Source organism: Sciurus carolinensis, chromosome 5 (assembly GCF_902686445.1).
Source record: "Sciurus carolinensis chromosome 5, mSciCar1.2, whole genome shotgun sequence".
NCBI classification, from domain to species: Eukaryota; Metazoa; Chordata; class Mammalia; order Rodentia; family Sciuridae; genus Sciurus; species Sciurus carolinensis.
Genome location: NC_062217.1, coordinates 27,164,303 through 27,189,854, shown reverse-complemented (window position 1 = coordinate 27,189,854; position 25,552 = coordinate 27,164,303). Strand labels below are relative to the sequence as shown.

Below are 25,552 nucleotides of genomic sequence, written 5' to 3'. Positions count from 1 at the left end.
CAGACAAGAAATACAACAATTGAGAAGTTAAGGGAAAAGTGAAATCACTGATCAAAAATCGGCTGAGAGAAAGACTCCCCCCTCGTTCTTCCCTGTGACTACACCTCACAGGAAGAATAAACACAATCTAGATGACATAAAGGACTGAAGAGAAGTACCAAGGAGGGTGATGTAGTGCCACCAAAACCCCCTGGAGTCACTTTAACCTGTGGGAAGCCAGTCTTGGTCCTGAATGGGACTCTGCCTCCAGCTGCTCCCACAGAGCCAGCAGGGAGCCCAGAGCCTCCTGGCCCTTCACTGTGAATCTGTGTCCCTGAGTCCGCTTGGACTGTTGTCATCATTCTAAACAGACTTTCTTTGGGTGGACATGACTCCCCTTTGGAAGGAGCTTGGGGACATCAAAGTCACCTCTGGGTGGAACTGAAGGCCAGCTCTCTGGTCAGCCCCACAGCATGGAGCCTTCTTTCTGACAGGCCTCTAGTCAGAAGCCTGGAGAGGCAGGCCAGGGCACCCCTGGCTGACCCTCTATTTAAACACACTCTGCATGAAGGAAAAGCCATCTTTGAATAACTAACGTCCCCTCGGATTTGCATCCCAAATAGATCACACTCCTCTCCCTTTACCCTTCCAGGTTTTCAGACAACTTTTTTATCCGTAAGTCAGGACTGGGAGAAGGGTCACACAACTGCACAATGCCCCATTCTTTTGGTCCTTGTGCTGGTGGCTCAGGGGGACCAGGGTGTTATGAAACTTGTACCTCCAGGCTGCCACCGGCAACAGCCAGGGTGGGTGGGTGGGTGGAGGCTGCTACCAGGCGCGTGGCCTGTTGCTGCGAGAGCTGGCGGAGCTGGCTGAGTCAAGGCTGGTTTCCACCATGGTGCCTCCAGACCAACCCACAGGAAGTTGGTCAACTCCCCTGACGGAATGACTGCCACAGATGTTCTGGAGCTGCGGTGATCACCCTTCCCCCAGCTCCTCTTGTCCCCACTTCCTTTCTTCTGACGCTAGCCCAGGTTGGCCCAGGCAGATATGTGGTCTTGAGGGTGGTCTTCACCCCCATAAGGAAGCTCCCATACCCAGGTCCTCACTCCGTTAGTCAACGGCATCGGGGTTTAGACTCACTTGGCAGTGTAGACCCGCTCAAAGGCAAGTGTTCCTGTCCTCTGGAAGCTCCGCCCATTCTGGATCTTGCTTTCGTGCTCCACCTTGTAGGCAAAGAATCCTGCCAGAGGGAAAGGTTTGGATTTGGTTCACACTGGTGATGTTCAGGAATATGTTATTTCTCTGTTTTACTAGAACATCAAAATGCTTCTTTGACTTGATCACCAAACAGCCCTAAATGTCCTCCATCAAATGTCATTTGCAAAAATGTGTTCAGCAGCTGATCTCTCCTAATCACTGCATTTGGTTTGGAGGATGTGATAGTGAGCAAGACATAGTCCCACTTTAGGGATCTAATATTCTGAAGAAATAGACAAAGCAGAAATAAAACTAAAAAGTGATTCGCGTCAAGATGAGATTGAGTGGGTACACAGTGTTATGGAACCTCAAAGGAGGCAGCTTAATTCATCATTTGGGTCACAAAAGGATTCCTGGGAGCAATGATGCCTAAGATGAAATCAGAAGAACAAGTAGGAACTAACCAAGCAGATGGAGGGAGCAGGGGATGAGCAAGACGATCTCTCTACTCCAGCAGAATAGCACATGCAAAGGTCCTGAGGCAAGCACAGGTCCAGCTTAAGACAGGGGAGGGGCGAGGGCTGGGGAGCAGGACACAGTAGAATGAGGCCAAAGACAGCAAATTGTTCCTCCACTGACATAAATCTATTATCATTTGCCATGAGCCAGACATTTAGCTTGCATCCAAGAACAAAGCAGACAAAGTCTTGGCCCCAAGAGCTTATGCTTTGGCAAGGACAGCAGAGGAGGAGACGGACTGTGCACACTAAACAAGATACACAAACTAAAAGGATACAGTGTATCGAGCTAGGGACAAAAGAGGAAGGAGAGCCTGCTAAAGGGCCATGGAGGTGCCCAACAGGGTGCAGAGAGCGAGGTGCAATGAGAAAGCAGTGACTGAGCCAGGGCTTGATGAGGCGATCGTCAAGAAGGGCCTTTTGTGTTTAGCAGAGTGTCCTTGGCCTCCATGCGAGCTGGGCACTTAGCTCCATGTGAGAGCAGCAAGGTGTGATGGAGCGGAGGATTGGGGTCATCGGAAAGCCGCTGGTGTGGCAGGTTCTCAGAGGGGTCAGACCCAGGATGTGGGGACAAGATAGTCTGACCAGGGTGACGGCTGTGGACACGTAAGAAATGCCAAGGGTACGGAATCTGGAAGGCGTGACTGGACTGGATGGTGGGGATGAAGCTCTCTCCCGCTCCCTGCTCTACATCTGTTCTATTCCAAGAGCGAGCGAGCGAGAGAGATGCGACTTCGTTCCTTCACACCACTTTCCTATCAGCCTCCTCAAAAAAAGGCATCTTATCAGCCAGGTAGGGAAACAAAAGCCTGTCGGGGTTCCTTTCCTTTCTGTAGGAGTGTGCCCAATTCGAGGTACCCGGCGGGCCCCGGGGCACCGTCCAGACATCTTGGGAGGCGCCTAACATGTACTCCCTTACTGAGCCCCACACCAGCTGGTCAGGTGGGTAGTACTGTCCCCGCTCTGTAGACTCCATGCCGGTGCTCAGGAGGTCAGTGAGGTTGGGAATTGGAATCCAGCTGAGCATACGCGGGAGGACGTCTCTCTCCTCTTGCTGTCCCATGACAGAGCCCTGCTGGATTCCATCAGCTGCACAGAGTGTAACAAACCTGTCCATTCTGAATGTCCCCACTTAGCAGACAGTACAATAGAACTTTCTGTCACTTTCTTTCCAGAACTCAAGATGGCGTCCCTTAACCCAACCGTGTAAACAGGGCTGGGATTAAGAAATCCAGAGGTTATTTCTTCAGCCAGCAGCACAGCTTAGCTGGACTTCTCTGCCCTGCCTCTCTTCTTCCCGTCCTGCTCAGAAAAAACAGTGCCCTCCTTTCTTCCAGGGTTTCTCCCTCCACCTGTGACCCTAAACCCAGTCCTGCCGGCCTCTTGAGGGCTTTGTTTTGTCGCTGCTCTCCCCACTCCTGGATCTTCAGTCTTTTGTTCTCCCTCTCCTCCTTACCCTACAAACACCCACAGATCTTTCTTACCCGTAACACAAAACACAAGCAACTCCATCTCCCTCTGATATTCTACTCGGGTCTATCTCTCCTTCCTCTAAGATGCCCTGGGAAGCGTTGGCTGCCTCACTACCCCTTGTAATCCTCCAGAAGGTTCCAGAAACCAGGCATACAAAGGCCAGTAGCATGCTGCCCTTGCCTAGCTGCTAACAAAACCAACAGGTGAGAGAGAGAGAAAGAGACAGACAGAGAGAGAGAGAGAGAGAGAGAGAGAGAGAGAGAGACTGGCAATGCAGAGGTAACTGCAGACAGCATGCCGGGCACTGCCAACTTTCTACCTATGTCATCTTGTCTCATGGGATACCTCCACAACCAGGTGAGGAAGGTATTAATAACTCCACTTCTCAGATGAGAAAACTGAGGGTCAGAGAAGTTAAATAAGTTTCTCAAGAACACATAAAAAGGTCTTGAGATTTTAGCTAACTAAAATGCTGGAATGTTCGCGAAGGAGCAGATGAGGGTGATGCAAAGACTCGGGCATTGAGGAAACTCATGAGTCTCTGCCTCTGTTTCTAGATCCCTAAAACCCCGGGGTGGATTGCCAAGCCTTCCAATGTGGCACCCACGAGGTCCCTTGTGAGTATGTGCCTGGGTGGGAATATCAGGGACCACGGCAGTTCAACCTTCCTCTACCACTGCTCACGGACCTTCATACTGCAGGGCCACCTATCACCCTTCTTGGCTTCAGAGCAAGAGGAAATCCAAAGGAGGTCGCCTCTCCTGGAGGAGGGAGAAGCCCTTCTCCTGCAGCCAGAAGGGCTATGGAAACAGTTTTGTCCCAGCCGGAGGTCATTCTTCCTCCCTGTCCTCTGCCACCCTGTCTGGCTTAATGCCCACCTAGGTCTCCTCCCCTCGGCTCACCTCCTCCCGATCTCATGAGTTTGGATTCTTGTGAAAATGACTTTCTCCAGATGCAGGTGCTCCTCTACTTCTGATGGGGTTACTTCCAATAAACTCATCACCAGATAAAAATAGTTGAAGTAAAAAATGCATTGAATCCACCAAACCTGTTGAACATCGTAGTTTTAGCCTCGCTCAACTTAAACATGCTCTGTAACTCAGTTGCCTCACACAAAGCCTATTTTATAATACTATTGAGTATTTCATGTAATTTATTGAATACTATAAGTGAAAAAACAAAATAGTTGTATGGATATACTTTTGCACCGTGATAAAGTTAAAAATTTGTAACAGTGGAAGCACCCTTAAGTCAGGGACTTTCTCTGTTTTGCCTAGGTATACCCCGTGTCAGTCGGCCCCAGGGTAGCAAGAGGAAACTCTCCGCCCACTAGTCATAGAAAATGCATCTTTCTATCTATGCTTCTGTAGTCCCTGAGAAACCAGGTTTTGATAATTCTGGTCTAGATGTATTTTAAACTTGCTTTGTTCTGCCAAATCTGCATTCTGCAGATCAAAACTGGAAGACAGCCACAAGTTCAAAGATCTTGATGACTAAAGAACGTTTGAAGGCAGAGCAGGAAGTTGCACCAGGCAGGCTGGGCTCTGCCCACCCTCAGACAATCAGGCTCACAGAGCGTACGGAGAATATGGAGCCTATGGTGTCATGGACGCATGCGCTGCGGTACCTCCGTGTCCTGGTACACAAACAGAGTGTGCAGTGCCTGGTAACGACATGGAAATATTTTGCAAAACTAACAGAAAGAGTTCTGAATGGCATTTGGGGGTGAGGGGAACACAGTTTTTGCATATTTTTTGAACTCTTTGAGATAGGGTTAGGGTTGCAACATTGAGGTTATTAGAATTGCAAAGAGAGGTTGGACAAGCATCTGACCTTCGTGCTTACCTGCAAAATTCAGTTAAAAACAAGTAGAGGTGCTATCTTCCAGCTAATTTGAATTTTTCTTTTTCAAAATGTTTTTATTAGTACATTATAGTTACACATAATAGTGGGGTTCATTTTGGCATAATTTTACATGCGTGTAATATAATTTGCTCCATTTCAGTTCTCAGTACTGAATTTTTTCTTGTCACCCCTACACAGACATAATCAGCAGTTACAAAGTCCACACAAATGACTCTTTCTGGGGAGTTCAGGTCCCTCCCTAAAAGAAGAGCATGGCTTATCCTAAGCCACTGAGAGGTGCCCAAGGGCCCTTCCGAGGCTTTTCCAGGACAAGAGAAACTCCTTTCTCTTGGGTGGGAGCTGGTTCCCAGGAGGCTGGGGAGGGATGGGGCAGTGAGGTGCCGGCCATGCCAGATTCCAGTCTTGTGTTTGCCCAATGTGAACGTCTTCAGTCCCAAAACACAGGTCCCTGCCAGTCCTTATTTGTATCTCCCTGACCAGGAAGCCTCCATCACTCCCAGGGAATTGTCTTTTGAGGCCACTGTGTTCTGTTCTTATCTATCTTACACAGTCTGGGAATAGCCACAGTCTTTAGATTGTGGTTGTGAAGACTTGACCCCAGCTGCCAAAAATAATTAGAAATCTTACCACCCACCTCCAGTCTACCCAGGGTTTGTGAGGTCACTATGGAAAAGCCCAGGACCTACTGCACAGAGCAGGGTCAGGTTCCTGAATTCCTTGGTTAGGATGGGTGAAGACACTGTTCTCACAACAGGGAGCCTCGCAGCTCCCCTGACTCAGCTCTGAACTGAGAGGAGCAGGTGAGAGTGAACTTGAACCTCCCAACTGAGTCCAGCCCCAACTCACTCTTAGGCAGGTGAAAGGACTTGGCATCTCCTGTCTCCTGATGCCTGTCAATCATACTGATGGGTGTAAGGAGAAGAACCAGAGGGGAGACCCTACCCAGAGCTGACCAAGTGCTGCCCATCCACCCATGCAGAGGCTGGAGGGGCCGCTGTGGGCTTTTTGCTGTCCTCTCCTCTCCTTTCTTTGAAGGCAGGAGCTACAGCCATCTTGCTCACAACTATATCCCAGGTATGCAGTCTATTGCCTGGTGCACAGCAGTGTCTCTGTAGGTGTGTGCAGGCAGAATATTTACTCAATCCACCATCAATGTACAGGGCTAAGGGAACTCTCTGTAAAACAGACCTGAGGAAGTGGCAGCCTAAATAAGCCACTTGTTCCCTCTCTGAGCTGCAATTTGTGTCGATTTAGTATGAAAATTGGGGTGGGTCCAAAAGCTACAAAATGAAACATACTTGAAGTATGTAAAATTGAGCCCCTCTGATGTGGGAAGCTGAGGGGAAGCCTTGTTCTGTACCGAGAAGGCAAAATCACCAGCATTTGTCAACATTCAAGGTGGGGACAAAGATGAGGCTATCTCAAAGCGATTCGATATTCCAAGTTCCTAAGTGTGACAGTGCATAAACACTCGGTAATTGCAGTTAAGCCATAGCAGATGCCCTTAATAATTACTCTCCTGTTTTCTCTTGTCTTAATGAACTGTAAAACACAAAGTCACTGGAGAACCTTAGAGAAACACTCAGAGGCAGTCCTAAGGGAAACTCTGAGAGGGCAGTTCTACACGGTCCCGCCTTTCTCAGCTCCAGTTACCTGCTTGGTATACCCTGACAGCAAGGGTTAATGAAAATGCAATTTCCAAATAAGAAAATTTTTCCTCTTCTCTCTCCCTGTATATAAATATGAAAAAATACTTCAAAAATTATACATTGCTAGACAAAAAGTAAGTGCCACCAAAAAAAAAATAAATAAAAACATGTTTCTTCAAAAGAAAGAAAAAAAAAAATTCAGAAGTAAAATAATATGATGATTTCCCCTTTACACCTCCCAAACTCCCTATTTTTCCCTCTTCCTTCTTTTTTTTTTTTTTTTTTTCCTTTTTTTCTTTTTTAGCCTACAGGTGACGTGACACTTCAGTTGCACTGCAGATAAGTTAACGAAGCTGTGTATCTCTTGTCCCTTTCTAGGCTATTTGCTTCTACCTGTTCTCGGGTCACATTAATTAATAGCTAAAAGGCTGATGTCAGATTCTTGAGTTGGGGGCTGTGCGCACGGGCCCCTAGGTTGCTGCCTTTGCTCTGAAACCATGATTAGTCATCACCACTAAAGTAAGAGAAAGACAAGGGGGAGGAAAATCCCAGATTCACGCAAAAATGTACACCCCTATATGCATTCAAACAAATTAGAGATAAGGCAAAAGAGTGTTGGTCTGCACACACACATACACACACACACACACACACACACACACACACACACGCAGACTCTAAACCTGACTTGCAAACAACCAACAAAACATGCCCTCCGTTCCTCCCCGGGGTGAGGGCTTCCCTTACCATTCTGGATCACGCTGATCAGAGTGACGATGGCCAGCAGGACAACATTGCCCATGGTTTCTTGATCCATGCTTGCTTCAGGCCCTGCAGAGGAACTGTTTTGGCTCCCGAGCTGCAGCCTACTCTGAGCAGGAAGGGGAAGTGTGGCTGGTGCTCCGTCTTTCCTCATTAGAATTTCTGAAGGTCCCTAACACAGTGCCTTCTTCTTTCTTCTTCTTTTTTTTAAATATAGCCACCAAAGTGTCCAGGCTTTGATCAGTGTGACCTGCCTGCCAGGAGAAGCAGGGCTTGGAGGAGAGGCAGACGGGGCTGGCACACTTGCCTGCACTGCCTTGTCACGGGAGGTCTCCCAGACAGACTCCAGAATGAACCCAGGAACCAAGCCCCTGACCAGTGTGAGCCCCGTGTAGGAGCCAGAGAATCTAGAACACACTGTCATGTCTGATATTGGCAAAGAGAAAGAGGAGAAGGTAAACGAAAAAAAAAATATTTTATGTATACAGCATTAGGAAGACAGGTGCCCTGAGTACTATCTTTGTTCCCTTGAATTCCTGGGGGGCAGCAGGACCAAGTGACTCAGAGGAGCATCCACAGAGACTTGGATAATCAATAAATGCTTGGTGATGAGTGTGTGATAGCTGATGTCTCCATTCCTGCACAATGATGATGATGGTGACATGATGATGATCATCATGGTGATGATGGTGGTGTTGGTAGCAATGGTGACGATGAAGATGGTGATAAAAGGAATTAAAGAATTAAGCCAAAGATTAAAACTGAACCAAAGTAAGGGTCAGAAATGGAGTTACCAGCTGGGTGTAGTGGTGCACGGCTATAATCCCAGTGGCTCAGGAGGCTGAAGCAAGAGGGTCGCAAGTTCAAAGCCAGCCTCAGCAACTTAGCAAGTCTTTAGCAACTTAGCAAGACCCTGTCTCAAAATAAAAATAAGAAAAGGGCTGAGGATGTGGCTCAGTGGTTAAGCACCCCTGGGTTCAATCCCATGTACTCCCTTCACCAAAAAAAAAAAAAAAAAAAAAGAAGAAGAGAACCCCTAAAGAAAACTTTCAAACAAGGATTGTTGAACACTGCAACTGGCTTTTCTGAAGCAACTATATAAACACCTTCCCTGAATTCTTTACAACTTAATAGTAAGAGTAGACTCCATTGTCACAGAAAGGGCAAGAGTGTACTGCTGGGTGGTCCCAGGGATCTCCCAGTCTTGACAGAACATCTTTCTCAGCAGTCCCTCAGAGGTTATATAGGATTTGCAAGATTCCTGCAATCTTTGTCCTAGACTTGACTATTTGCCATTAATAAGGAAGCACCTTGCTCAAAACCTTACTTTGAAAGAGAACATTGGTCACTATTACTGGTGGTATCAGGCAGCTCTCAGTGTGGGAAGTCTAGGTGGGGGAAGAGACCATGCCCCCATACCTACAGCAGCAGAGGCCACCTGGATTGTCCTCAGTTCAGCTTCAAATGAAAGAGACTGGAGGAGGCAATGTATAGAATTTGAATGTGTAGAAGCCAGTAGCCATGTCAACTGGTCATGACCCTCTTGGATACTGAGGGCCTGGGTCATTTTGTAGAGTATAGTCAAGGTTCTCCAGAAAGACAGAATAAATAAATACAGATGATTGATTGATTGATTGATTGATTCATGGGAAGAAGACAGATTGACTTATTATACGAATTGGTTCTCACAGTTATGGAGGCCAAGAAGTCCTGCAATCTGCCACCTAAAGAACCAGGAAAAGGGGCTGGGGAGATAACTCAGTCGGTCAAGTGCTTGCCTTGCAAGCAGAAGGCTGTGGGTTCAATTCCCAGCACCACAAAAAAAAAAAAAAAAAAAAAAAAAGTTTAGATCAGTCTTAGTCCAAAGGCCTGCTAACTGGGGAGGCCAATGGTACATGACCAGGTCTGAGTCCAAAAGAAGAGTCTGATGTCCATGGGCAGGAGAAGGCAGATATTCCAGCTCAAGGAGGAGGGAATTCCTACATCTCCCACATTTGATTCTTTCTGATCCCTTAACAGATTGCCCACATTAACCAGGGCAGATCTTCTTTACTCAATACAGTGATTCAAGTATTAATCTCTTCCAGAAATACCCTCAAAGACTCACCCAGAAATAATGTCTTACCAGCTCCCTGGGCAAGCCATAACCAAGCAAAGTTGACATAAAACTAACCATCATAGTTATTACAAGCTTCAGTTAGAAACACAACACTAGTAACATTTGTGTATGCACCTTAGTGAGATTTTATTGCACATGCAATTTGGTAAGCTTCAGGGAACAGTCAGGTGTCAGAAGCTAGAACTTTGAACTCCCATACAGAGTCAGTCCTTCTAATAATTTGTCAACCCGAGTGACAAAAGCCAGTACCCTTAAAAGGTAGTCCAGTTGCAAGTAATAAGAACAGTTCAAGATTGCTTGGGCAAGAAGAGAAAATTATTAGCTCAAAGAATTTAAAGAACTGAGAAAACAAAATTTGAAAAGAGGAGAGATGAGTTGGACCTTGGAGCTAGGAAGTTCCCTCTCCCTCCCTCTGTCTGTCCCCAGCTCTCTGCCTCTACCTGCCCGCCACTTTCTCAATCACGCTTGCTCCCCACCCCACCCCCCACAACTTCTCTAAGCACCTCAGACTTAGATCTCTCTGCAGAACAATGTTCTCCACACAGTGGAAAATATGTCCACCTACATCTCAGGAGTTTTACCTCTCTGATCTTCTGCCAACTGTCGAGAGCAGACTCCTCTCATCTAAGCTCTTAGAACAGTCCCATCGGCACAGGCTGGCCGGGTATCCATTCCTGAGGAGACCAACCAGATGTCAGGAAAACAAGAGCCTATTAATTCCCAGAGTCATGGTTGAGGGGAATGCTCCTAAATTAAAGAGATGGAGAGAGAGTGCTGGGTGAATCTACCGAGGTGCTTTCCTGGGTACTTACAAACTCAGATTAAAAATTTTCCAGTGTTTAAAGTTTCTCTGTCTTACACTCTGGTGTCTCTAAAGCTCAGCCACACCTCATCCTACTTGAGGGCTTATGTTGTGTAAATGTGTGCCCCACCTGCCAGCGCCCAGGAAGCGCAGGACCTAGGGAAGCAGACTGCATGCTACTGGGGGAACCTTCCATCCCCGCAGAAGGCGGGGGACCAGGAAGGGCTGCCTCTTGCTTTTCCCCCCCGTCTTTCGAAACCCCACAAACTGGGGAGAATATGTCCCCTTCAGAAGGCGCCTGGTTGGAGGTTCAATGACGCCTCCCTCTGAGCTCCCTGGAGTCACCTGCAGAGTGGAGAGCGCGTGCTGGTGGCGCGAGTCCTCTTCACCCGTAAGAGTGTGTTCATAGTCACCAGAGATGGCCATTAAATTACAGTGTGCACATTAAGATTCTGGCTGCGGCGACAGAGGAGCACTTATCAGAGGTGAAGCCTCTGGAATGCCATTCATCTCAATAGAGAGCTGCTGAGACAGAACAAAAAGACAGGGGCGCTTGGGGGGCACGGGGGAGGGGCGCCACCGCCTTTCCCCGGCTCTGACTCCCCCTCAAGACAGGCCCAAGCCTGCCCCGCACCCTGCCCTGCACCCTGCCCTGCACCCACACTGCATCCACCTACCCCGGGCGCGCCAGGAACAGTCCAGAGCAAACCCAAGTCCTGCAGCACTGGGCAGCTGTGTCCAGAGACCTGACTTGTGCTGGGCACTGAGCCAAAAGCTTCACAGTGGATCATCTGTCCCCCACCCCACCCTACCCCCGCGCCATTGGCAACACATGGTCAAGGACACACATGTGTGGAGGAGCAGAACTGGGGTCCAAACACAGGTCTAGCAGGAATGTCTGCTGTTTCAGCCACCCTACCTGCTGCTGAGGAGTCATTTCCAGAACTTGGTACCCTCTGCCCATCTGCATCTGTGCTTAGCCATCCTGTCGGAGGATAGCAAATTAATGACCTCTCCACTCTTGAGGAGAGATTTTTCAAAAGGAAGGAATGGAAAACACGCACCCATCACAGGAAATAACATATCCCCAAGACACTTCGCTGTTAGTTAAGATAATTTGACAAGAAATATCCCACAGCTCCAAGGCTGGGGCCTGCCCCTCTCCTGCCCACCCCCTGCTCCAGAGCCTCGGTACTTAGGCATATGCTGCACTTGTCTGTGTGTGACAGCTTAGTTAGACAAATGTGCTGGGAGTAGGGATGGATAATTAGCACATTCATTAATTAGAGTACTGTTAGTAGTTTGACTGTGAAGGACAACCATTTGTCAACAGAGCTCAGGACAGCTGGGGCCAAGCAGCGACTCAGAGGGGGCAGCAACACAGGGACAGCAGTGGCACTGACCAGCTGCTATTTAAAAACATGGAGGCTGCTCATCCACTTAGAGTGAAGGCACAGCCGTCGCCATGGCAACAGGAGGCCACATCCACGCTGGCTTCATCCTCACCTCAGGGTGGGTGCTGCCGTCTCATGCGCTCTCTTTCTTTCACTTCCCATTCAAGGTGTCCTCCGTGTTCATCAGGCCGAGGACATACCTGCACAGAGGTAGTGACAAAGAGGGCACATGAAGAGGCACCAACCCCAGGTGAGGCATAGAGGTGCGGCCCAGGTCTCCAGGCACACACCTGTTTCTTTTCATTTCGGTTGATCTGAAGAATATTCAGATTAATATTGATCTGAAAGACAAGCGATATGAAGAAAGAAACCAGTTATTCCAGAAGTCACAGGCGAATGCTCTTTGAGAGGACCAAGTCAGCCTTGAGTGTCCTTTCTCCTTCCCTGGTCACAATCAGAGAGCTTCTCCTTCCATGAACAGCCTGTGGTTCTGGACTGAATTGAACCAAACTGAGATGAATCCTCACGTCATTCTACAGATGAGGAAACTGAGAGCGAATCTGCTACAACCTGAAGGGCTGTTGACTAAATGGCCCACGTGCTGAGGGCACAGAGGCAGGCGCTTTACAAATCAAAGTGGTATTTACAGATGTGATCGCCCTGCGCTAGTGTCTCAAGCTATAAGCTGATCACAGCACTGCAAAGCAAGCTGATACAAGTCCATGGACATTCACACAGACGCAGGAAACAAAGAAGTATCTACAAAACCCTTTCCCTCTCCTATCACACACATGCACACAGTGTATTATTTATGAGTTTGTAGGAAAATTAAGCAAGTGACCCATAAGAATGGAAAATAACATGTGCAGTGTCTTGTATAAAAACGAAGGTTAGACATGCATTCACTCGTGCACCTCAGCTTCACCTGTCTTACAGGCTCTCTACGAAGAGATCAGTAATGGGCATGACCTGCCTTGGGAACATTCAGTTCAGGTAGGATTAAAAATTGTGTGTTTCTAATGGAATATTACTCAGCCCTAAAGAAGAATAAAATTATGACATTTGCAGGTAAATGGATGGAACTAGAGAATATCATGCTAAGTGAAATAAGTCAATTGCCCAAAACCAAAGGCTGAATGTTTACTCTGACAAGCGGATACTGATCCATAGTAGAGGGGAGGGTAGTAGGGAGAGTGAAGGAACTTTGGATTATACAGAGGGGAGTGGGGAGGGGCGTGGAGATGGGAAGAACCATAGAATGAGACAGACATTATTACCCTAAATACATGTATGATTATACTACTGGTGTGACTCAGCTCTATGTATAGCCAGAGGAAAGAGAAGTTATGCTCCATTTGTGTACAATGTGTCAAAATGCATTCTCCTATCATGTAAAACCAATCAGAACAAATTTTTAAATGAAAAAAAAATTGTTTAGCCAATAAATAAATAAATAGAAGGAAGACCAGTAGAAAATAGAGGAAGGGAATTAGAGGGAGGGCGTAAGGAAGGGAAAGAGGAAAAACTGGAACTGAAACGGAGCAAATTAAATTTCCACGCTTGTGTGATTGTCATAATGAACCCACTGTTACGTTTGACTACAATGCATTAATAAAAGCATTTCAAAGACAAAGGGGTGCTCCTACTAATTCACCATTAAAAAAAAATATCGTGGTGTTTGGGCGGGAGATGTGGTTCTGTGATAGAGCACGTGCTTGGTGTGAACAAGGCCCTGAGTTCATTTGTCAGCACTGGAAAAAAAAATAGCTGTGATGTTCACATCTGCTCAGTTCACTTTTGACAAAATAATTCAATGGGGGAAGGCAAGTCTTTTCAACAAAAAGTACTAGAACAACCACATATTCATATGGGAAAGAAAGAGAACCTTGGCCGTTCCCAGTAAACACACAAAATGAAACTAGATACGAGTCTTAAATATAAACCTAAAAGCTAAAAATATAAAGCTTCTAGAAGACAACATAAGAGAAATTCTTTGTGACCACGAAGAAAGCAAATATTTCTTAGATAACAAAAAAAAAGCATGAGCTAGGTAACAAGAAATTCAATGAATCAGACTTCATCAAAATGTAAGGCTCTTTTGCTCTTCAAAAGATACCAATGAGAAAATAAAAGGCAAGTCGTGGGCAGGGAGAAAAATAGTTGCAATACTTAAATCTGACAATGAACTTACTTCTGGAATACATAAATAACTTACTTCCAGTAAATGATAACAAGGTAAACCACCCCATTTTTAAAATTGCTTAATTGGGGTGGGGATATAGCTCAGTGGTACAGTGCTTAGCACCATCAACTCTGGCTGGGTTCAATCTACACAACAACAAAAAATAAAATAAAATAAATTGATAAATGACTTGAAAAGACTTTTTACAAAAGAAGATGTACAGATGACAAATGGACCGTCATTAATGACCAAGGAAATGCAAATTAAACCCCCAATGAGATAACACAGAACCATGAGGATGGTGAGCAAGGGGAGGAGGAACTGGAACCCATCCTTTACTGGTAAGAATGTAAAATGGTAAATGTAAAAGTAGAAACATGTAAATAAAAACACTTTGGAAAAAGTTTGTCGGTTTCTCAAAAAGTTACACTCACTAATATGACCTAGCAATTCCACTCTGGAATTTCTTCAAAAGAAATGAAAATTCCTATCTTGTATCAGCCAGGATTTGACCAAAGAAGCAGAACCATTTGGAGATATTATATATTCTTAAATATATAGTTAGGTATCTACATTTACATATACAGGCTCTTTTAAGAGATTTGTTATAGGAATTTAACCTATGTGATTAGGGGAGTTAGTTAAACAATTTTTGTATTTTTGTCTCTGGGGGATTACTGTAACAAAGTGCCACAAGTTGAATGGTTTAAACAACAGAAAGTCACTGTCTGACAGTTCTGGAGACCAGAAATCTAAACTCCAAGTGTGGGCAGGGCTGGTTCCCGCAGGAAGGTGCTCCCTTGCCCCTCCCTAGCTTCTGGGGATAATCCTTGCTGTTCCTTGGCTCAGGTCTCTGCCTCCAGGGTCAGGTGGCACTCTCCTCTCCTGTCTCTACCTTCACGAGGACACAGGTTACATTCTGTTAGGGGCCCACCCTACTCCTATATGGCCTCATCTTCATTAATTACCTTTACGATGACCTTATTTCCAAAGTAGATGGGCTGGAGTTGTGGCTGAGTGGTAGAGCACTTGCCTGCATGTGTGAGGCCCTGGGTTCGATCCTCAACACCACATATAAAATAAATAATAAATAAAATAAAAGATCTAAAGTAGGCCACATTCTGAAGGACTGGGAGTTAGGACTTCAACATATCTTGCTGGGGGACACAGTTTTATCCCTAACAATGAGACTGCTGTTTCTGTGGGCTGGTGCTAAACCCTAAAATCTGTCAGGCTGTCAGGAAAGGAAGAAGGACATGAAGAATGGGAAGTAAGGACAGACGGAAGCCTGCGAAGCTGAGTTGCCATGGAAATCTGCAGAAAACTACTAGAATGGGCTGGAACATGCCTGTCACTCACTGACCCGAAGCCCCAGTGTTCAGCCAGGTGAACTGGCAAGTTAGCAATGATGTGTGGCAGAACCTTGTGCCCCACCACACCTGCTGAGCACAGATAGGTGGCTGCTCCTTCGCTTCCTCTTTCCTGAACTCATGTATGTCACGGTGTCCCACACTAACCCAGAACTTTGCAGGGAAGTGAATTCCAGGAAACACAGACCCAGCATTGGTAAACTGGCACATAGTCCACACTTGTCAACTGACCAGCCAAGTACACCACTGTAACCACACCAAAGTTAACTTCCAGAAAAGACAAGGGCAGAATCATCTTCCATCAGCAAAACACTTACCTCTCCCCCAAAAGAGGGTACCAAACTCATTCTTCTCTGGGTGATGTTCATTCTGCTTGTAACCAAGTCACTTTCCCTTTTTGATAGCTGGTAACTTAAATACTGAGATACAATGTTAACTAGTAGTAATTATCACATCATGTTACACAGGAGGGAAATTAAATAGAGGAATTGAAAAAATGGCTAATATATACACAAATATAATTATATCAAGAAATGTCTTTGTTTCCAGAACTGGTTGTGTAGTTGTTGACTAATACTTATAATTGTCTTCTCCTATTTATTCTACAGTCCCTTTGCCCTCAGCTGACTCCTCAGTTGGCCCAAGATCCTTCCTTGGTGAGGTGACCCAAATCTTTGTTCCTGAAGGGTCTGAATCGTTGTCAGTCCTGCATGTATTGGGTTGTTATTGTTGTCCATTGACAGTAATCCAGACATGGAGTACCCACCCTCACCTCCACTGTGTACTGGCAGTCCAACCTCCCCTTAGTGATTAGGACCAGTCACCCCAGGTGGGAAAGGAACTCCCCTTCCTCGCCTGTTGGTTCATTTAAGGGACTTGGCATTGTGTTCCCCGATGGAAGCTTCCCCCCATAGGAACTAAGATTTCTATACTAGCTGAGCTGAAAGTCACAGAGATGGGTAGGAAACCTTCATGGCTGTAACCAGAGGCCATAGTGAGAAAATCCAATCCCATTTTTAACCCCATGATTGCTGAACCAATGAATCCTGAGTGTGGGAAAACTTGCATCACAGTTAGTCACTGATGTAGAGCACACACTGCCTCTTGGAGAACAGAACCCCAGATCTGCAAGGTGTTGCCACCTGATGTATTATAACTGAACCTTTAAAAATCCATTCCACTATTCGAATCAGGCCACGTTTCACTCTAAGACCAGTAAAGCCCAGGACCATGAGCCCATTGCTGTTCTTCCTTGGATGTTAAGCTACTTCTCTGTTCAGAAACAATGATGGATGGAAAACAAAATTAAATCCTTGGGCAGAAGCATTCTAGTGAGGGAAGGCAAATCCATACCCCAAGTAAATGTCTACGAAGGTGAAGAAAGACAGCGCTGCCTCTTCCATGATGGAAGTGCTCCAATACAATCAGCCAGGCACCAGGCGGCTTGCTAATCACCCCCAACCCCAGGAACGGGGCCATGTTGGTGTAGATGTCTTCTCTTGGCAGGTTGAGCGCTCAGCAATAGTTTGAGCCAATTAGCCTTGATGGGTAAAAGTCCATGTGGCTGTGTCCACACGTGGCCCTGCCCTCATGGCCGTTATTTGTTAGCACATTGAACAAGAGCCAAGATGACTGAGGAAAGAGGCTGGCTGATGACGTCAGGATGGATAATCTCGGCTGCCTGAGTATTAGGATCTTTCCCTACTGTGGCTGTTTTATGGTGAGCATTCATATAGTCTCACATTTCGTTGTGCAGATGATTCTATCCACGTCTCTTCCCCAGACTCCTAGTCACTGGCTTTCCGATCTCGTCCATTCTGAGTTCTCACCATCAGGCTAAATTATTAGCCACTGTCAGTTATTTAGTCTGTACTTATGACCAACTTTTCTTCTAGGCAAAATGAACACTTTTGGTACTGCTCAGAGTTCTGAGGGGATTTTCCTTCACCGCTGTCCTTCGGGGGCACCCCAGAGTGGACCTGTAGTGCTGCAACTGTCCATTTTGGCAGGGCCAGCCAATGTGCAGAGACCAGGAAAACACAATCCAATTTTTTCTGCCTTAGTCAACTAGTTATTGGAAACTACCCATGGGGCTGAGGCGACGGAGAAGGAGCAGTCGACTTGGCAACAGCGCTGGAGGAAGGCATGTGCCACTTGCTCTTGCAATGTATTTTTTTCCTGCAGGACCTACTTGAGTCCCTTTGATGATGAAATGCTGCTGCGTGCACCCAACTTTCTGACTTGAGTCAGGTGATGCTGGTTCATGATGGACAGCTCAGGTCACAAAACGTGGTGGCCCACTGTGATTCATTCAGTGTTTATGATTAATAGTGGGCCAGGTGTTTCTAAGAAAGAGAATATTTATCTTCAGAGGATGGTACCTCTCTGCTCCAAAATCCTTGGGGGAAAGGCCTGCCAAAGACTCCGAACAGCATCCCTATCTATCCCTGAAGCTTCAAGTCTGTTATATCATTTGGGTCTTAAGGCCTAAGTCACAGAGCAGTTTGCACAGTAGCCTGAACTTGTATACAGAGACTTCGTTGTTCTGGGTTCTCACTCAAAACTGGAAGTTTCATAGGTTACTCAGTAAGTGAATGGGAATAGCATGCTCAAATGAGCTACATGCTAGCTCCAAAATCCAAATAAGTCTACTATGCACTAGGCTTTTTTCTATGTGGCAGGAGAATCAGAAGCAAAACCTTGTCCTTCATCTTGGGATGAATAATTTGCCATGACCCAGACCACCAGATCCCTGAGAAATTTCATAGCATAGCCAGGCCTCAGATTTGTGTATGTGTGTGTGTGTGTGTGAGAGAGAGAGAGAGAGAGAGAAAGAGAGAGAGATACGAATCCATCCCATGTCCACACAAAGACCTGTACTGTAATGTTTGTAGCCATCTATTCAAAATAACCCAACAATGGAAATGACCCAAATGTCCATCAACAGGTGAATGAATAAACAAATTGTGGTATATGCTTACAATGGAATTATTCAGTAATAAAAAGGAATAAACTACTGATGCTTATGACATAGATGAATCTCAAAGCCATTATGCTGAACAAAAAAAGACAGATAAAATGAGGCATGTTATATGATTCTATTTGCATGAACCTCTAGAAAAGATAAGTACAATCTATAGTGACAGAAAACAGATCAAGAGTTGCCTGAATCTGGGGCTGGGTTTTGACTGGGTATGGGCAGGAGAGAATCTCCTTTGGAGTGATAGAAATGTTCTATATCCTTATTCTGCTAATGATTATATGGAAGTATGCATTTGTCAAAACTTATCAAACTATATACTTTAAATGGGCACATTTTATTGTATGTAAATTATACCTTAATAAAATTGACTCTTAAAGAGCTTTTCAAAAAATTTTTGATGTGTAGTCAGCTCAGAAGTATTATTCACCTACAGGTTCAAGTAAATTGCACAGAAATATGAATCACTTTATTTAATAAAGGTTCAACAAAGGAATTTATATTAACTACATTGTATAATCTATGGGATATAAGATCTCCTGACCTTGCATTAGTGAAGAAATATTAGGTGAGACCAGGTGTGGTGGTGCATCCCTGTAATCCCAGTGACTTGGAAGGTTGAGGCAGGAAAATCCCAAGTTCAAAATCAGCCTCAACAACTTAAGGAGGCCCTAAGCAACTTAGCAAATCCTACCTCAAAATAAAAATAAAAAATAAAAAGATCTGGGAAAGCAGCTGAGTGGTTAAGTGTCCCTGGGTCCAATCCTTGGTAGAAAGAAAGAAAGAGAGAGAGAGAAAGGAGGGAGGGAGGGGGAGGGAGGGAAGGAAAGCTCTGTTAACTTTTTTCCTACACAGACCAGCAATGTTGCCTATGGGGTCAAACCACGTGCACTCACATCTTATTATACAACCTTGTTCTTCTGCTTACTTTGGTTTCTGTTTTAAGTAGTTACATGATATGATCACCCATCATGATTCTAAGGTAATCAGATGTCCTGGTCCAAACAATAAATAAATTTCACCTGTAAGGAAGGGGAAAAAAAACAATGAAATGGCTATCTATAAGTTGCTGCTTATCTCAGATCATCTTCTATCTTCGTCTAGAAGCCACCCAATATGAAGTTGGGTTACTATCCCAAAAGAAGGAAGGTGACAAGAAAAAATAAAGTCATCAAAAAGATGGCATTAAACACAAATGAGTTCAAATAATGAGCAATCAATTAAAAGACAGGAATTTGCCTGATTCTGTTAGGAACTTGGAGAAATGTCTTCATGAATTTGGGTCACTGTGTAACTTAACCTCAAGCAAAATGTATAGGGACCAACTATCCCAATTAAATGGAATGGTCATATTTTAAACCTGAATCCTAGAATATTGGGCAGTATATACTGGAAGAGGAACCCCACCCAAGAATGAATAGTAGTAGATAACATTGAGTTTCTGCCTAAAACCATGCTAAGCACTCTAAATGCATTATTTTATTCAGTCCACTTTGCCAAGATATAAACTGAGACCCACACTAACTTGACCAAGCAAATAGTAGAATTAAGCCTTTTTTCTAGTCTATCTTTCACCTTTTATGGGCTCTGCTCCCCTCTCAATTTGCTGATATAAAATATGGGCATTTTTCAATTATCAACATATTCTCAGCAAACTAAGAATAGAGGAAAATTTCCTCAAGTTGATAAAGAGCATCAAAAAAAAGTCTACAGTTATAACCTACTTCATGGAGAGAACCCAAAGCTTTCCCACTAAAATACCAAATGAGGCCAGGAAGTCTCCCAAACAACTTCTTTTTAACATTGTATTGAAAAGTACTAGATAAAGAATAAGATAAGAAAAGGAAATAAGAGATATACAAATTGGGAGGGAAAGAATAAAATTGTCTTTTTTCACAAATGACATGATCATCTACATGGAAAATCTGAAAGAATCAATAATAACTCCTGAAATTAGCAAACCATCATAGCAAGGTTGCAGGATATAGGTTTATTATACAAAAAAAATTACTTTCCTATATACCAACAATGAGCAACTGAACTTTAAAATTAAAATCACAGTGCCATTTACATTTTCAATGAAAATGTGTAGTCCTAAATCTAACCAAATATGTACAAGATCTAGACAGGAAAACTAAAAAACTCTAATGAAAGAAATCAAAGAAAAAATATCCCATGTTCATCAATAGGAAGATTCCATATTATCAGGATGTCAGTTCTTTACAACTTAAACTTTAGATTGAATGCCATACCAATCAAATCCAGGCAAGTCATTTTGTGAATATCAACAAACTGATTCTAAAGTTTATGTGGAGAAGCAAAAGACTTAGAAGAGCCAATAATATTGAAAGAGAAGGACAAAGTAAGAGGACTGACACTTCTTTAGGAATTACAAAAAAGAGAAATCAAAACACTCTGATATTAACAAAAGAACATAGATCAGTGGGAAAGAGAGCCCATAAATAAACTAATATGTTATTACAGTCAATAGATCAGTGACAAAGAAGCAAAAACAGTACAATGGTGCCAAAATAATCTTTTTAACAAATGGTGCAAAAACAGACATCCACATACCAAAAAATAAAAAATAAAAAAATCTAGACATGGATTATATACCCTACCCTTTACAATAATTTATTACACATTACTCTGTCTACATAATCTACTTCTTTTATCTCTTAGCAATGAGTCATTGGATCTGAAACAAATCATGATCTTATAGAATCTTCAACATGGCAACTATTTTTAAACATGTATGATTAGAAGAGTCCCAAGTAAGACTGGGGATATAGCTCAGTCGGTAGAGTGCTTGCCTTGCATGCACAAGGCCCTGGGTTCAATCCCCAGCACCGCACACACACACACACACACACACACACACACACACACACACACAGTTCCAAGTAATTAGTTAGAAGTGATCCAACATCTCCCACTGATCTATTAAAAGAATCATGGATTAGATACAGTTCTATAAACCCAGTCCCTAAAGAGAATCAGATGACATTAGGTAGGAAAACTAAAAATTTTATATCTTCTGCGTTCTTTTATTTATTCACTCATTCAACAAGGATATACACCATGTGCTATGCACTGGTTTTATATTAAGCAATAAACCCAGTCAGTGTTAATACCAGTTAGGTTTCAGTCATTTGCATATAAGCAAAAAAACACCAAATAGCAATGACTCAACACTTAGACATTTAAGTCATTAAATGAGAGTTTATTTTCTCTCATGTAAAGGAACTCCAGTGATAAGCAAACCAGGGTTGGTGTGTCAACCTCAAGATCAACAAGGACCCAGCTGACTTCTTTCTTCTCCTGCCATAATAAGGTATATCTTCCATTTTAATATAACCTGATTGTCTTAGATGGTTTCTGGAGTATCTGCGATCAGCTCTGCATTTAGGAAGCATGAAAGAGAAAGATCAAAGACCACTTTTGAACTTTCATTTCTCACTGGTCGGAATGTTGTTGCATGGCTATTCCTGGCTGCAGAGGAAACCAGAAATAGAGTCTTTCCATCAGACACACTACTGGCTCAAATAGAGTCTGAGATGAATGGAGAAAAGATATTGAATAGTCAGTTATGGCAGTCTTCCTCACACAGGATCACAGGAAAATCTACCCAAAGGATATGGTATCTTGGTAAAGACATGAGGAAAGACGAAATAATATATTCAAAGATCTTGAACAAAAAGAAACTCATGATGCATTTGAGGAACTGAAATATTTTCCATTTAGCTAGAAAAGAGATTGAAACTGTGGTGTGGAAGGAGCTTAGGGAACCACATCACAAAGGGCCTTGCCAGTCCCATCAAGGACTTTCCAAATGATCCTGGGGCAAGGAGAAGCCACTAGAAGACTTTAGGAGGAACAGTCTCACAACTGAATTTGCGTCTTAGGAGGTGGCTCTGGCTGCAGTGTGGAGCACATATTGGAGGGAAACAGGGAGAGCAGCTGGAGTCCCATGCCAGAGGTCCGTGGAGAAAAGATGGTAGAGAAGACTTGGGTGGTGACAATGGCATGAGGTAGAAGTTGGTGGATTTGAGGGCTGTCCCCAAATAGTGGACTCCCAAAAACAGAAGGACTGTCAGATTTCTGACTTCACAACTGAATGAATATAGGAGCCACTCCCTGAGAAGTCCCTTCAGGACCCTTTTACTATCATCATTCTCCCAGTACTTGGTCAGGGGGTGTTTGGGTATGTGACTGAAGTTCTCAGTCTTGGTTGACTGGATATTCTTGAGTGAATAAGCCCTGCAGCCCTGCCCCACACCATTCAGCAGTGCCATTGTGACATGGCAAAATTGGACTCGATGCAGTTGTATGATATGAAAAATGAATGCCCATCTCCTATGGCCTCCCGACAGGGGAGGAAGCAGGAGGTGTGTTGGGCTAGCAGAAGGAAGATGCCTGGGGTGGAATCAATGACGATTCACGAACCCTGTGCCATGACTGGCGAACCAAATTACAAACTAGGCTTCCCTTGCCCAGTGCGTGGGGTCGGGGCATTGCAGCTCTAGATGAGAGGTGCAGAATCCACACCCACCTTGGGACTGGATTCCAAGCCCTGCAACAAGAGCATCTATGCCCACAGAGAAGGGAGGAGAAAAATGAGAACAGCTGTTGTGCTCGCAGGATGATGTGCCAGGGCACAGAGGAGCCATTCTCTTAGGCGTGAGAAGGGAGAAGAGGAGCTGCTTGACTGGTTCTTCCCTTCATTGACAGAAATTATGCAACAAGCAAGGGGACAGAATACTCATATTAAATGACTGTGCATTCCAATATTCAAAAGTTACATTTTTCCCCCAGCAAATTAGCCTGACCACATTAGTAGAGTATATATAGCATTAAAGTGTTTTTGTTCCTGTTTTCTTTTCGAATAAACTAGCTGAAGACATTACTGTTTGCTGTGTTAAATGGATTTCATAACTAATACAGGATGTGGCTGAATTCATATTGCTGTGATCATTTTAATTGAATTTCCTGACTCCTACTTGTTTAATTGTCAACTTTTAGCACTGCATTAAACATAAGGTTCCAATGTTATTAATATGAAATGTTCACAGTCCCTTACGCCTGTGATTATATTTTACTTATCCTTCCCGAATATTGTATTAAGTTGATTTAAAAGATATCCCAAGAGACCCTTATATGTTTGCTGCATTAAAAGAAAAACAGATGTTCTCACATATCATGAAAGATAATACAATTTACCTTGTATATGAAGCTTGTTGAGAACCACTTAGCAGATCTTTTTTTAGGCAGCCAGGGAGTTTAAGTAATCTATAGCATCCAAGAGTATATAATATTGCAAAATTAGAATATAAAAGTCAATCACATTTTCCAAATGCAAACACACACATTCGAAGTATCCTCACACAAAAGGAAAACAAAGTATTTGAACCTCAGTCCTATTGTTCTCAGGCTGTGTTTGAATCACACTCACAAATTAGAACTGATGCAAATTTATCACCAGAGCATCCCTGAGCATCCCCAATGTCACCGTGCTCCTCTGGAACTTGTCCTTAACCCCACTTATCTAGAATGAACAACCAACTGTGTCATCACAAAAGATGACCCCAAGCAATCAAAGTAGGTTTAGCTCAGAATATTCGTTAAACAGCATTTGACTCTTGGATATGCCCTGAAGAGACTGGTCATTTTATAAACAACTTTAACAAGCCTAGTGATCTAAAGTCTATACCTGCAGCAGATAATAAGCAAGAGAGTAGTTGAAATGAGACCAAGGATATGGGAACAGTTGTTAAATGCAACTAAATTCAAGCCATCTTATACATATTACTTTAATCTTCACAACAACCTTGGGAAGAGGGTATCATTGTCCCCATCTTATAGATTAAGATACTGAAGGAGGTCACACAAATTATGGTGAAGCTCAAGTTCTAACCATAGCAATAATTGCCAACATTTATTAAGTGTTCTATGTGTACCATATACTGTCCTGAGCACCTCACCTCCACCATAACCCTTAGTTTTTATGAAAAAAATGTCAACCTCCATTGTCACCACAAAGAGGGATGAGTGATTTTGAGCTTGAAAAGTGTAAGTATATTTCCCACCATCGCACAACTAGCTAACAACAGAGACAAGCCTCAGACCCTGGTCATGTGACCCCTAAGCCTGTAAGGTTTTACCACAGCCATCACTGCACCAACAGAGGAAGGGACAACCAGAAGTAGAAACAATGGCCGCAGTAAGAAATGGCAATGTGACAGCAAGAGAGCTCCTTTTAATTTAAGTAGCCTGAGCACAAAAATAAAGCTGCATAGGCCACGACGTCCAAAAGATGCTGCCGTCCCTCAGGATGAGGGCAGGAGCCTGGACCAAGGCAGGACTGTGAGGCACACACTCACATGTTCCATGGACCTGGGGCAGGGACAGTCTACCCTGTGGATGGCGTGAACCTAGCAGGAGAGGGCTCTCATGGCCTCAGAGGTCAAGGGTTTTCCAGCAGGATGGAGGATGCATGATCAGGAAGCCACATTGGGAAGGCAGAGCTGCCTCATCCCACAACCTGAGGTGACCTGACCCCCAGTGTGGACCCCTCCTTTGGATCCTGGGTCGTGGGCTACAGAGAATTAAAGGTCTCGTTTGAGAAGGATGCAGAGATGCCAGGTTCGAGCAACAGCAAGAGGTGAGGGGTGTGTTCTGAGAAAGAGCTGAGGCACATAAGAGCTTGTGGTTCATAGGGTGACTGTTCCAGAGGACACAGTGAAAGGTTTGGGAAGGAGGGAAAATGGAGGAAGGGGCAAGGCTGGTCAGAGACCTGGGGAGAAGAACAATAAAAAAGTCTGGCTTTTTCCCTGAGCTTCAGGGAAGCAGTCTCTGAACCTTTGCAATGTCCTGCCAGGTGGGATGCCTGTATTTGCTTGGGCCGTTAGGTCAGCCTGGAGAGTCTACCTTTGTGATTTAAAGTGGAGACTTTGGGACAGGTATGTCAGACTGAGATCAGCCACATGGTAGTGAGTCAGTTTCCCATGATGAAACCCCAGTAAAGACTGAACATCAAAAGCTCAAGGGAGCTTCCCCTGTAAGCAATACAGATGGTCCCCAAATTACAATGGTTCTACTTAATAACTTTCGACTTTGCAATATTGCAAAAGTGATATTCATTCAGTAGGAATCATACATGGAATTTTGCATTATTTTCTCAGGCTAGCGCCATGTGTCCAGGATCACAAGGTTAGCAGCGGCAACCACAGCTTCCAGACAGCCACCATCACCAGGGGAA

The 25,552-nt window shown here is 44.4% G+C and overlaps 1 protein-coding gene across 2 annotated transcripts in view; it reads right to left on the bottom strand.

Moving 5' to 3' along the window:
- Alox5ap (arachidonate 5-lipoxygenase activating protein) overlaps window positions 1-25,552 on the bottom strand; it is a 55,432-nt gene that overhangs the window by 19,710 nt on the left and 10,170 nt on the right. Inside the window, exons 1-2 of one of the 2 annotated variants that reach the window (XM_047553150.1) lie at window positions 7,433-7,607; window positions 1,123-1,222 (exon numbers count right to left, since the gene is read on the bottom strand). The exons of the other annotated variant lie outside the window; for it this stretch is intronic. Of the exons in view, the coding sequence (XP_047409106.1) occupies window positions 1,123-1,222; window positions 7,433-7,601 (269 nt within the window). The 5' untranslated portion in view covers window positions 7,602-7,607. Of the gene's footprint in view, window positions 1-1,122; window positions 1,223-7,432; window positions 7,608-25,552 lie in introns of those variants that run through there. 2 annotated transcript variants of the gene reach the window in all.